The following is a 14,831-nucleotide window of genomic DNA, read 5'->3' on the forward strand; positions in this document are numbered from 1 at the left end:
ACTTGCACCATTTAGGAGATATTCACACTGCATGCAGCCTTTGATGTCAACTGCGCATGCGCTCTGAAGGGACAGCATACCCGTGCCGTCCCTTCAGAGCTCCGTGCCACCCACACGCATGCCAATCAGATGGCCAGTGCACTCAAATCTGGAAGGAAGACCATGTGAAGGTGGAAGCCCTGTCAGCATGGCACTGGAGGGCTTTGTTCGAAGGTAGGCCTTTCATAATTTGCTAGTATGTGATGCATACTAGAACAGCATGCCATTGTCTTTAAAAAAAAAAAAAAAAACTTTAAGGTGGGGTTTAATACCGCTTTAGAGTAACATGTACATAATATGTCTGTGCATTATCTGAACTTGGAAGCATTGTTTTAAAGTTATCTGGCAATGTCCTATGAATATTTTTTGTAATACTTTGTGTTCTCGAGAGCTCCCCACAGGATCAAAAATGCTTCTACACCTAATGCCAACATGCATGCTTGTGGAACAATCTTTCATTAGAAAGATTGCTTAGAAATTTGACTATTCACGCAGCCAACGATCATTAGATGACTGCAGGCCAGTATTGCTAAATGCAGCAAAGGCCCTGATCCCAAAAAATTGGTTACTTCCAAAGAGGCCATCAATTAAAGAGTGGATAGAAAGGATGGAATATATAGAAGAGATGGAGTATCTTGCCTGTAGAGAGACAGGAGGAGAGGACAAATACAGGGCGGTTTGGGAAAAATGGAAAGTGTTTAAATCTACAGAAAAGTTTGTCCGGGGAATGACAGAAGTAGATAGATGAGAAACCCAATAGAAGATTGCATGACACACAGATCCAGGGTGGGGGGGGGGGGAAGGGGGAAAAAAAAAAAAAAAAAATTTAACTCCACGGATGATGCGAAGCCACAAGAGAGACGCTAAGGGCGGTCGAACCGTGAGCTTGTCCCACGATCATACGTGAGCAGAGTCTGACGTGAGAAAAAGAAGAAGAAAAAAAAAAAAAAAAAAAAAAAAAGATGACTGCAGGCGGGCTGTGGACAGAGGGGTACTTTCCTCCATATATGATGGGAGTGCCCGCTTAGCCTACCTTTTTGGAAAATGATATGTAAACATGCTGGAGGACCTCGGTATAGACCTTCCCAATTCTCTAAAATGCTCTTTTTCCAGTTCCCCATATGCCCCTCTCTCTCTCGCTATAAATGTAGTGCTCTCCCTAATCTTTTAGTTCTGCTAAGCGCCTCATACCGATTCATTGGAAAATCTCTTGTGTCCCGAATGAAACAGAGTGGTTGTGGAAAGTGAGGGAGATTATGGAGGCAGAGGAGTGGCTCGCCACAAGTAAAGGCAAACGCAAGAGGCTCAATTCCATCTGAGCAAACTGGAAGGGCCATATAGCCCAAACAGTCTCAATCTCCTCCAGCTTAGCTATAGCTCCATTGGCAGACCCCACATTTAAACTACTGGCCTTAGCTGACCGTTCACCGACCACTATTTATTTTTATGGTCCCCTTATTCTTGATCTCACAATGCTGCCTAAGATAAAGATTACAAAAAATAAAAAAAATATATGATTGTAGGCATCTTGTTCTCTTTCCCAATAAAAAGGCAACTTTAAAGCGACCCTGTTGCAGAATTCCCTGAGCCGTCACCCATCTCACTATTTTCAAGTGCATGGAAAATCATCTTTATAGGAGGGTGGGATTCTTATTTCCCCCATCAATCATGTGCTTCCTTCTCTCTGGCCCTATTTCACCATTTCGTCCTGTAATGACATAGGGGTCAACAGAAGTAAGCACAGCCCAAAGTGGGGGACAAGGAATCAGATTCTACTGAAAGTGTGTCAAATGAAAAAGGATTCTCAAAGCACTACGACTCTTGAAGAGAGTATGAAGATTGGCCAGGGAAAGAGACAGGCAAGTAGATTTCTTCTTTAGGCCTCCTTCACACGGGTGTTTACCTGCATACACCAGATTCCAGCAGCAAGAATCAGCAAGTTCCGGCATATAGAATGACAGGCGCATGCAAATAACAGTGGCCACTAAACCTATACAAAGTAATGACAGGCTGGCAGCAGCAGTGGCTGTATGCATGTAATCACACATCTAGGTGTGATGTGTGGCTACGTGCGAACAGCGACTGTATTTGTCAGCTTGTCTTTACTTTGTATAGCCTAAGCAACCGCTGCCATTCACACCTGTCATTCCAGCTGCAAGAATCCACTGATTCTAGAAAACTAATCTAGTGTATGATGGTAAACTGATGTGAAAGACGAAACTGAACATGTTTCAAAATAGATCGCTATCAGATTATTATCTTGAATCAGTGTGTTTCAAGCTTGATTTTTTGTTTTTAGAAGCAATTAATGTTTATATTCTGACATTTGATTTTGGACTTTTATTCAATACAGTGGTCAGGTGTATGGCTTCTCTATGCTTGGGTGCAGTTTATCCATAGCCTAGGATGTAGCTAGAATATTTGGTTGAAAGACGCTTGCTCTGGTTTATATTCGAAATCCTAATGTTGAAAGGGTATAGTTGTATAGTAGGGTATCCTAATGTTGATTTATACCTCAGAAATCTATGTGTATGGTGATGTATGGGATTATACTATAATATTGTATGTTCTTATCTAAATATCCCTGACCATCCTGATGAAGACTGAGCTCATTACAATTGAAACGCGTTGAGGTTTTCTTTGGGAAGGATTACTATTGAGAAATGTATTTGTATACTTCTATATATTATACATGCCTTCTAATGGTTATCGCTTTGTACAATACATGGTATTACTCATACACAAGAGCCCATATTTTAAATTTTTGCCTTAAATTCGTTATCCATTTTTAATATTACTATACTTATCACACCTATTCTTTTGCTGCCTAAAAGTCCCAGGGGGGAGTGAAAAACACGGTTTGTTTAGGGGCAATTAAAGAGAACTTTCTGCAGCTAAAGTGAAAACAAAAAAGATTTTGGCTTGCAAATCCCATATATAAGCACATAAACATACAAGGTTACAATATGCAGCCTACAACGTATTTGTTTTTCAAGATAAAAACGAACCTAAGCGATGGAATCCAAAGGTGAAACGTTTGTTGGGAGACTTTGCGGAAAGCCACAGTGCGAGCAAGGTCAAAATAATACTGCTGAGATCAGTTAGCATGTGAAGTGCATCCGTCATAATCGCAAGGCTGTTAGAAAAGTATCCACCTGTAATAAAATCATTAAAGAGTCAAATAACCTGTTAAGAATTCTCCATTTAAGCTGTAAATGAATAAGACACCTTTGAACACAACGCTGGAGGGAATGAAATACAGTATAGACCACATGAGGGAAACAAGTTAAGCTATGCATTATGCTCTATTGAATTTACAAGATGTAAACACCCTTATTCTACTGTCACCAGGAGACAAAGATCAGAATTTAGGATTAAAATGTTGCAATTAACAGCAATGGTATTTTTAATGATATCCGTTTACATCCCAACTGCTAATGCTTGCTGTAGATTACAACATTAAAAGATAAGTAAACCAAAAAAAAAAAACATTTTTTTTTTGCAGGTAATAAAAATGTGAATTTATTTGTTTCCCCAAGAAACCTTGCAGAGCATTGCACCTGTGATCAGTAGATCACGGGGGCAATCATACCCTCTTGTAGACTCCGCATAGCTGTTTTGCTCGTACCTCATAAGGGCAGACAGTCACCTGAGAATAGGAAGATCAATGGACTACCAGCGTGCTCACCAGCACCCTCACAGCTCATTGATCACTACAATTTGCCTGTCGCTATGGCACTTGTATGGGAAAGGGAGGTTACCGCTCCAGATGGATGCAATTGGCAATCAAGGTCCTCTCAGAAGCCACAGGTGCTGGCAATGCACAAAGCAAAAAATAGGAGAAAAATGTATATGGACAGCCGCACTCCAAAAAAAAAAAAAAACCTTTTCGGTTGCCTTTATTGGTAAAAGGATAAAAGCACTACAAATCACAGCAGACAGTGGGATACACCGTTTACGCGTTTCGCACCAATATCTAGTGCTTAGTCATAGCTCAAGACTAAGCACTGGATATTAGTGCAATAACGCGTAAGCTGTATATCCCACTTTCTGCTGTGATTTGTAGTGCTTTTATCAATAAAGGCAACCATATACATTTTTCAATCATTCACAGGAAATTGCAAATGAATGACGTGGTTGTGTGGGAGGAGCCCGCTGTTTACAAATTGTGACAGTGGGTGAAGGGAGAGGATCCCAGACTGCTGTGATAGGAAGGAGGATCGGGGGTGGGAAGCTGTAAATGCTGGAACATGTTACATGTTCCACCCTAAGAACAGGTGGGACCTATAACAAAATCCAAAGGTGAACTTATCCTTTAAAACCATCACCAGTCATTTTTATTTTCTACGGTTCATAAATCCAAAACATACATTCACTTAAAGTGGTTATTAACCCACCAATGTATTGTGTTTACTGTAATGGCTCCCCTGTGACTGTGCTTTATGAAAATAATGCTGCATATGCCTTGTTTACAGAGCGCTAATCTGCGCTCATTGACCCACCGCTTTGGTTCTCTCCTGGCTCGATAGATGTAGTGGGTGGGGCCGAGGATCCCCCCGCTGACTTCAGTCAGGAGGGGAGGAGGAGAGAGGCAGCCCCATTCACTGCATGTCGGGCCAAGAGAGGAAAGAGAAGCGGCGGCTCAATTAGCACAGATTAGTGCTCTGTAAACAAGGTAATTACAACCTTACTTTTATAAAGCACAGTCACAGGGGGCCATTACAGTAAAAAAAACTGAGGATTATATAAAAAACAAAACAAAAAAAAAAAAACAGTAATTTGGGTAGCAGGAGGGGAGGGGAGGGGGGCAGACATGGAGCTGTCAGGCAGAGAGGGGAGAGCACACAGGAGACACAGAGCAGGCTGCAGATGACAGAGGCATGTATGCCGATTCCGGCGTCAGAGCGCAGCAGCCCTGATATATCGGAGTCAGCATACAGGGGGAGGATAGAAACTGGCAGGACCAGCCAGGTATTACAGGGGGCCAAAATTACACAGCACAATCACTGTGCTGTATAACATGCTTTAACCACTTGAGATCCGCGCTATAGACGAAATACGTCCGCAGCGCGGCTCTCAAGTGCCAAGTGGCCGTTTAAAAACGGCCTTTATGTGCATTACCCGCGCGCGCCACTGGGTGGCGCGCGGCGGGTAAAAACTGTCCCGACGCATCGCCGAAGACCCGATGCGTGTACCTGGCGGCCGCGATGTCCGCCGGGTACACGCGATCGTCGGTGACACGGCAGGTGACAGCAGGGACGTGGAGCTCTGTGTGTAAACACAGAGCTCCACGTCCTGTCAGGGAGAGAGGAGACCGATCTGTGTCTCTTGTACATAGGGACACAGCATCGGTCCCCTCCCCCAGTCACCCCCCTCCCCCCACACAGTTATAACACACCCAGGCTACACAGTTAACCCCTTCCTCACCCCCTAGTGTTAACCCCTTCACTGCCAGTCACATTTATACAGTAATTCGTGCATTTTTATAGCACCGATCGCCGTATAAATGTGAATGGCGCCAAATTTGTGTCAAAAGTGTCCGATACGTCCGCCGCAATATCCCAGTCCCAATAAAAATCGCAGATCGCCGCCATTACTAGTAAAAAAAAAAAATAATAAAAAAAATCATAATTCTGTTCCCCATTTTGTAGGCGCTATAACTTTTGCGCAAACCAGTCGCTTATTGCGATTTTTTTTTTTTTTTACAAAAATACGTCGAAAAATACGTATCGGCCTTAACTGAGAAAAAAATAGTTTTTTAAAAAAAATTGGGATATTTATTATAGCAACAAGTAAAAAAAATATATATTTTTTTTAAATTGTTGCTCTTTTTTTGTTTATAGCGCAAAAAATAAAAACCGCAGCGGTGATCAAATACCACCAAAAGAAAGCTCTATTTGTGGGGAAAAAAGGACGCCAATTTTGTTTGGGAGCCACGTCGCACGACCGCGCAATTGTCAGTTAAAGCGACGCAGTGCCGGACGCTGAGATTTCGCCTGGGAACGAAGGGGGTTTATGTGCCCAGTAAGCAAGTGGTTAAAGGGAACAGGATCTTTATTTTGGGGTCAACTAATGCTTTAAAATGTTGGATTATTTTTTTTTTTTAAGGGCTGTATGCCAAATTCTCTTTTTTAAAGTGAAGTTTTGCCCTGCAGTGAGGGGGGTGAAGCGACATGCATTTTAGCACATCATATGGTTTTCTTGTCTTTCCTAACTACTCAGTGAACAAAGTGATTGCACAGCAGTGTAGTGACATGCAGTGCTCTGCGGCAAAATGCTGCATGCCTGCCCTGCACATCACAGCAGTGTTGTTGTGTGAACGGGTCACATAGAAAACAATTGTTATCCAGTGTGGAAAAACGCCAGTCACTGCATAGTGTGAATGCGCCCTACAGCATTGATGCATTTTCTATAAAGTATCTGCAATCTAAATCTATATCTTAAAGTGGCAAATAAAAGAGAAAAGGAAGATTGGGCAGTGACTGGAAAAAGCACATTATTGGCGGATACATCGAAATTAGAAGTGTTTTGAACCAGGGAAAGAATACAGCAAAAAAACAAAGAAGTAGAGCAAAGGAGAGAATTCTGGAGATGTGCTGAATGCCATCCGACAAGCAGTCGATGAAATGTTTTGGAATGGGGCTGGTAAGGAGGGGATTTACATAAATTTAAAAAATAAAATTAACCAGAAAGACTAGCACTCTGCCTTCTGTCACGTTGTACCCTGTGATCAGATCTTGAGTGATTTGTATGTAATCATACAACAGGGAAAATAATCCAAACCAATTAGGTGAGGAAACGGCAAGCACTGCCTTTGGTGAATTGGCTGGCCCAATCACCAGGTCCCAATACCAACCTCCTGTGGAAAGAGCCTAATACCATACAGGCTGGTCACAGTTCTGGGGAAGAGGCTTTCAGAAAGCACAGGCCAACGTTTTCCTCTGAATATCTGCAAAGGCTGCCAACAATGTGTTGGCTATACCATCTGATCAAATCAAGAGGTATCCAAAGCATAGAAAGATCTGGGCGACCCCAGACTTTAGAACCACTTTCGTCTCTTGGCATTGACGGCATGCATGCGGCCTCTTGGCAGGTGGGCCTTGGCGCAGAGCGGCTGCATATTTGCATACCACATTGCAAAAACGGCTGTCGCAAGAGCGCGCACCCACTAGACAGTTGCCAACGGAAATCTTTCCGATCATGTGCCTGCCATGACAGCCAATCAGGGATCTCACATGATCATAAACCCTACACTGGCATCTAAAACCCCTTAAAAGGCTGGGAGACACCAGTGCCAAGAGGTTAAGAACTGTTCCCTGAAAGTGTGAGACAAGTAGCCCTTGCCACGTAACCGAGAAGGGTCCCTTCTTCTGGGGTAAACATGGACCAGTCGATGTCTTTCCCCCTGCAGCAATGAAAGAAAGATGATGAGAGACCGAGTTATGAGGCTGAGGATACAGGGCACCTGTTATCTCGAGTAGTAAAGAGCATGTCAGCTGTAAAGAGTGTAATTTCTGTCTGCCACTTAATTTCTCTGCCATCGGCAGGAGAGACAAATATTCCTGACACTAAGAGAAAAATGGTGACAGGGGAGGGAGCTCCCGCACAGTTTGATTGACAGCCTCAGATCTGTTCCTGTGTGCAGGGGGTGTGTGTGTGTCTGTCCTCCAATCACCTCAGAGCTCTCCTCACTGAGCTCTGCAGAGTAACTATCTCTCCGCCCCCCTTTTACTGACATCTCAGACAAGCTATACAAATTCTGCACTTTAAACGGATGTAGAGAAAGAAAACTGCAAATAAACAGGTACAACTTATGTAGAAGAATTTGTTTCATCCTGTGTATAACCTGAGGCCAGTCACTGCACTAGGTATATGTAAGGGTTTAAGAAAAAAGTGCTTTTGTTGTCATCATTCGTAAAGAACGAGTTATGAAATGGAAAGTACCCAAAGTCTGTGCAATTGAAAAACAAACATTTCAGTAAACAAGGTTTGTTTTCTAAAGCCCGACAGTTGTGCGGGTTCCTCTTCATTCCTTAGCATAAAGCATAGGTTACACATACGTGCTCTATGCAATGATATGCACAGAGCAGACCCAAACCTCTACTGGGGTCCTCCACTGGCACTCTAGGCTCCTCCTCTTCTAGGTGCACCAGCATAGGAAACCACTTCCTATGGGGGCACACCTGCGGGCTCGTTTCTAAGCCATGTTGTGTGTCTATAGACACACACAGCCCCACCGGATTAGACTGACCGCAGTAGAAGCAAATGGCACTGCCCCCAGCTCTCTACTCAAAGCATCTGATAGCAGCAAGAGCCAGTGGCCCCCAATCCTCCTCCTCCGTCCTGTGAATGCAGAGAGAGCCGCCACAGATGGGCACAGCTCAGGATTAAATGAGGACTCGAGGGGGGTGAGGAGGCGATACAAGTACTGGGACATTTTGTACTTTAATGTGAGGAATGCATCAAGTTAAAGAATGTCCTGGCTTTAGAAGGCTCTCTCGGATGTGTGCTGTTCCCTGACCACTAGGTGACATGCATGTTGTGTACATACATACACACACACATACCTCTATGAAAGCAGTAGCCGGATTCAGAAAACAACGCGATTTTATGGGTTGGATCTGGTACAGTATCTGTTAAGGCTTACGGTAAACCTGTTAGATCGGTCTACTGCTAAACATAGTATTTTTAGGGTGTTTTCAATGATATCACTCTACAAGATTTTAATTAAATGCTGGGTTAGCAAAACAACAGGTAGATATTGATTTCCTGATCCTTATTAACTTACAACTGCCAAATAAGAAAACAATATGTTCTTTCTTTACAGCTTTATATTATATGTCAGGTTATGCAAAACACCACTTCCTGGGAAATGAGTTATATTTAAAAATACAAACACATGCATTTACCAAATAATTCCCCAGAAAAATTATGTAGTTTCCTTGCTATGCTGTAGAACAGGGGTGTCCAAACTTTTTTCAAAGAGGGCCAGATTTGATGAAGTGAACATGCATAAGGGCCGACCATTTTGCCTGACATTCTTTGAACCATTAAAATTTGGTCTAAGTGTGTCCGTTTGAGCAACTAATACACTGCCCAACAAGAATTCTCTTGCCTTTGTCGCTGTGTGTGGTGAAGAGATGAGCTTGGGCGTGTTATTTGGATATACCGTTTTTTTCGGCGTATAACACGCACCTTCACTTTAGGAGGGAAGTTTCAGGGAATTATTTTTTTAATAAAAAACTGTGAAGCAAAATAAGGGTCATTGCCCATAAATGCAGCCTAATCAGTGGCCATCTGCAGCCTCGCCATTGCCATGAATGCAGCCTCGCCATTGCCATGAATGCAGCCTGATTGATGTTCATCTGCTGCCTCGGAGGGAAGAGGGGGCGGGATGAGCACCAACAGATTACATACAGGAGAATTTACAGAGCAGCCTCTTAAACATAATTTCTCCCGCCTCCTATGATAGACAGAGGAGTCGTCCAATGGCAGCCCAGGAGACGGAACTTCCTATTACAGATGTCGCTGAGTAAACAGGAGATTCTCCTGTATGTAATTTGACAGCATTCGTTCCCCCTCTCCCTGTCCCCTCCGAGGCAGTGCTGACAAATACAGTATATATCCAAATTACCAGGGGGGCCACATTAAACTGGAACGGGGGCCGCAATTGACCCCCGGGCCGGACTTTGGACATGCCTGCTGTAGAATGACAAACACAGCAAATTATTTCAATACAATTCATGATTTTGCAGTTAATCAGTGTTATAGAGCAGGGTCTCCAAAGTTTCTAAGTATAGGGCCAGTTTACTCCAGGCGTTATGGGGGGGCAGTGGGAGTGGAAAATGCCTTGACATCAGTGCCCTATCATTGGTTGTAATGGGTGGAATAGTGCCCTGTTGCCATCAATGAGAAGATTAGTGCCCCATTGATGGTGCCAGTAAAGGGAATGGTGCTCCGTCATTGGTGTCAGTTGGTGGAATAGTGCCCCTTGGGCCAGATAAAGGTAAGCAAAGGTCCACATCTGACCCTTGGGCCACAGGTTGGAGACCACCGTTAGAGTGTAGCACTGCCTTTCATATCTGAAACATTTTCCAGACCAGCCTTTTTCAACTAAGGGGTCTTCTGGGTTAATCAGGGGTGCCTTGGCAAAATGCATAGAAATGGCTGAAAGTGTAAAGCCAGTCAGTGGATCCAGTCTGCCTTTTTGTTACCCAAAGCCACAGGTTTTCACTGTGCTGCATTACAACCATGGACTCCATGCGGCCCAGCCATCGCCATCCTAACAACTGATGACGCTCAATAAGAAGGACATCAGGTGCCTGCACAGGATCCTTGGTGTCCCCTCTAGATCAGTGTTTCCCAACTCCAGTCCTCAAGGCACACCAACAGGTCATGTTTTCAGGCTTTCCATTATTTTGCACAGGTGATTTGATCAGTTCCACTGCCTTAGTAATTACCACAGCCGTTTCATCTGAGGGAAATCCTGAAAACATGACCTGTTGGTGTGCCTTGAGGACTGGAGTTGGGAAACACTGCTCTAGATGAATGAGAAACACTGGAGGTACAAAAGGTTTATTTGATTTGCAAATATAAATCAGCTCGGATGTTGGGTGTCCAATGTATATAAAATTCTCCTGCATTATGCAAAACTACTAGTTTCCTTTTTTACATTCTTATAATAGGGTGCAGAATTTTAAGGGGTGTTGTCTTGACTGAAAAAAGAAAGGAAAAAAAAAACAAAAAAACTGTTATAGACCAGTGATTACCAACCCAAAACAGTCTCAGGCCCCATTCACACCTAGGCGTTTTTACGCCTGAAGCGCACTGCTCACAAACGCCAGAGGGGAGAATTAACATTATTCCCTATGGTGACTGTTCACACCTGAACGCCTGAACGCCCAAACGCCTGTCGCGCGAAGCTCAAACAAGTCCCGGACCTTTTTTTGTCGCGCGAATCGAGCGACAGAGGCGTTTGAGCGTTTTTTTTTCCCCATAGAAAGTAATGGGAAACGCGCGTATTGAGCGTATCGCGCGACAACAGGCGTTTGCTATGGGCGTTTCGTCGCTTTAATCAATAGAACTTGTCGCCCATGCAGAAGATTAAAAAAAATCTACCAACATAGCAACAAGTGATGAAAAGATGATAATTTTTCCTATTGGCTAAAATAAGAAACGCCGAAGTACAAAAACGTCGCACGACGCTGTATGCAAACGCGCAAATAAGCATGAATACGCGCGAAAAAAAACGCCCGAAAAAACGACCGAACGCCCTACGCTCAGGTGTGAATGCAGCCTTAGGGCCACATTTGTATCCACAAGTCAAACTGAGGGCCGCATCTAAATCTAAAGACAAATCTACCCAGAAGCAAGAAATGAGAATTTGTTCTGCTACTTGAATGTTCGTTTCGGTACTGTGAACTCGTGGCTATAAATACCATTGAGGTCATTTTACTGCTAAACAATTAAAAAAAATGATTGAAAAAAAAAAAAATATGTATATAAAACCTTGCTCACAAAGGAAGGTCCAAAAGGCTTCATGTGTTACAGCCTGTTGTAAAGATTTACTAACAAACCACTGCAACAAAATGGTATCATTTCTCATGGGCAAAGCAATTAGGTCAGGCTTATTAGAATGAAGTGAATATAAAGCTGATCTTCTCACTGTCCTGGTTTACTAGAGCAAAGTATGTCAGGCCCGGTTCACACTGCAACATACACTGACTATGAACACGAAGTGCACAAATCAATGTTTCCCTATGGGAGCCGTCCTGACTAGTCCCACACAAGTCACTCCGACTTTAGAAAAGGTTCCTGCACTACTTTGGTCCGTTTTCAGCCCATTGAAGTCGAATCAAGTCGGATCCTTGTCCTAACCATCCGACTTGTGACATCCGACATGGCGATTACAGCAGCAGGAAAAGGAATTTATGTCACACTTGGATTGATTAAAAGGACAAGTCAGACTATCTCAAAGTTGGAGCAAAACCGTATCCTGTTGATTCAAGTTGGAGGGAAATCAGTCCAAAGTTGCAGGGAAAAGTAGGATGCCGGTCATACAACAGTCGTGTCATACCAGTGTGAACCCGGCATAAATCAAAGGCAGTCAGCAGGAGAGCTGTCAGTACATTACTAGGGATTGGTTCTATAAGCAGAAGTGGTCAGAGATCAGTGGGGCAACCCTGCAACCAATTTCCCTTTATCTTCATTTTCCTGCTATGTCTACAAATTTCTTTCAACAGTTTTTTCTTTTTTTTTGCAGAACTACAAACAGCTGTCATGTCATTTTTAGCAGAGAAGACAATCTGGTATTTTTGTCCAGCCCAGAGAAGACAGCATTAGTCATACAGAGTTCATGTCAGTGTTGGCTGGGATGACCAGAAGCTCCAACATCTTACAAAGACAATTAGGGGCCTTTCACATTCGTCTGTTTCTCATTTCTCCATTTTTGGATGAAAAATAGACAGCAATTCATTTCTATGGGCCTGCGGATGTAAACATCTGTGTCTGTTCAGGTGCATTTGTTAAAGCCGCAGAAAACCCACTGAACTTTTTTTTTTTTTAACCCTGTAAAGCAAAAGGCATAATGAGCACCGCATACTAGCTCATTATGAAATACTTACCTTAGAACGAGGCATCAGTAACCTACCTGGTCCATGCCGAGGGAGATGACATTTTGCCTCGGCGTGTATTCTGGGTATTGCGGCTCCAACGGCTCTGAGTGGCTGGAGCCGCGATGTCACTCCCGTGCCCATGTGCAAGGGAGAATTCTTTCTGGCAAGGTCCGCAGGGCCTTAACCCGGAAATCCCCTGTGCACATGCCCCGCTGCATTCAGCTGCTTATTGCGGGGGGAATATCTCCTAAACTGTAAAGGTTTAGGAGATATTTTTTTTTACCTACAGGTAAGCTTTATTATAGGCTTACCTGTAGGTAAAAGTAAAAAAAATAAGTATACAATCGCTTTAAACAAAACAGGACTGCGTTCCTTTTCGTGCCGGTTCACAATACAGTGGCATGAAAGTCGGCACGACTTTGCGAGGCAACTTCAAGTCGCCTCCAGGACAGGCAACTTTGCCAGTGGCCAATCAAACAACAATCAGCTATGTGGGAGGGAGGGGTTTGCCTGAGAAAACTATTTTCTCCTGCTGTAAAGTTGCTTCAGTTAAGACAGTGATCCGACTTTGGAGGCGACTTCCATTGAAATCAATGGGTACAAGTCGCCTTGAAGTAGTACAGGAACCTTTTCTGTAGTCGAAGCGACTTCAGTAGTGTACATTAAGACGGCTCCCATTCACTTTAATGTAATTTCTCATGTCACACGACTTGGGGCGACACAAGTCCGATCCCAAGTCGCGGAAGTGTGAACCGGCACTTAGACCATCCAGTGCGAGGTAAACGGATGTTGTATGTTTATATCTATTCTGTTTTGACCATTTTTAGGCAAGAAACTGTTTATACTATTTCATCTATGATTAGTTTTTTCAACAACTAAAAAAAAAAAGACCACACAATACAAAAACAGACGTAAACTACGGGTGTGCAAACTGATATAAACTGAACTGAACAGCAAACAGATTAAGACCCCTTAAGGCTGTCGGATCAGGTCCGTCTGTCAGTTTTTCAGGTAGACCTGATCAGACCCTCCAGTCTCTTCTATGAAGCAGCGGTGACATGTCTGCTGACATCTGCCGCTATCCAATCTCCGTCTGGTGGATCGGTTATGATTGGATGAAAAAGGACAGGCGATCCGTTTTCACCCAATTTCCCCATAGAGTAGAGCGGGATTGGGTTCATCTTCGCTCTGCACAGTGAGTGGAGATGAACCCGTTATCAGCATGCTCAGTGGGGAAAAGCCGAGCAGGCACCCGTGGGAAAGGTGCCAGAAAACTGATACAAACTGAACTGAAGAGCAAACTGATATAAAATGAACTAAATGTGTATGTTAAACTGATGCAACCTTAAGCTCTGGTTCACACTGGGTACGATTTGGAACGATTTGAGATGCGATTTGACATGTCAAATCGCATCTCAAATCGGCGGCAATGGCACTGTCCTAATCAGTGCGACGCCGCATCTGCGATTTAAAAAAGTAGTTCCTGTACTACTTTTTGCGATTTCGGGCCGCGATTTACATTAAATTGCGGCCGAAATCGCGGCAAAATCGCAGCCACGAAATCGCGGTAAAATCGCTAATTTTACCGCGATTTTGAATTCGCAGCAGTGTGAACCTAGGCTAAATCAGTATTCATCGTTTTATTTGCTTGTCAAACTGCCTATGAAAAGATATCCACCAATGATCACTTTTCAGAGGAGCTGCAAATCTGAGCAAGCCCTTTGTGTCCCACCCACTGGGGAGATCTCTGTTTACTTTGTCCCATAGCTAAAATAGGAAGTGAGAGGAAATCCCTCCAAATCGAGGGAATGCCTGGCTGTCACCAGAACTAGAGTCACCGTTGAAAGATTTCCCCCATCGCGTTTTGGTGACAACCCTAAATCTGGCATTGTCTCTCAGTCCTGGTGTTGGTGGTAAACAGGACAAAGAGAGAAGATAAATCTCCCAGCAGGGACAGACAGGTGTTCTAATCCTTCTGCATTGTATATAAAACTTAAACAGTTTTTCCTTCAGTTGTACATGAAACTATGGTGGTAGTTCTGTGTTCTCAGATGGTTGTATTTAGTTGTAGTGTAAGTTGGAAGGGTTTAGTTCCCAGAGGGATGTCTACAGATGCAGGGTATGGTATGGCGGTAGCGCTGTGACCTCGGAGGGTTGTATTTGGTAGCAGTGTATGGT

The 14,831-nt window shown here is 43.6% G+C and overlaps 1 protein-coding gene across 2 annotated transcripts in view; it reads right to left on the minus strand.

Annotated features, from left to right (window-relative positions):
- The window catches only part of SLC30A4 (solute carrier family 30 member 4), a 45,058-nt gene that overhangs the window by 28,560 nt on the left and 1,667 nt on the right, over positions 1-14,831 (minus strand). For both annotated transcript variants that reach the window (XM_040342615.1, XM_040342616.1), the window contains exon 2: positions 3,048-3,194. In XM_040342615.1, coding sequence (XP_040198549.1) covers positions 3,048-3,194 — 147 coding nt within the window. The remainder of the gene's footprint in view (positions 1-3,047; positions 3,195-14,831) is intronic.

The sequence above is a fragment of the Rana temporaria genome, chromosome 3 (genome assembly GCF_905171775.1).
Source record: "Rana temporaria chromosome 3, aRanTem1.1, whole genome shotgun sequence".
In the NCBI taxonomy this organism is placed as follows: domain Eukaryota; kingdom Metazoa; phylum Chordata; class Amphibia; order Anura; family Ranidae; genus Rana; species Rana temporaria.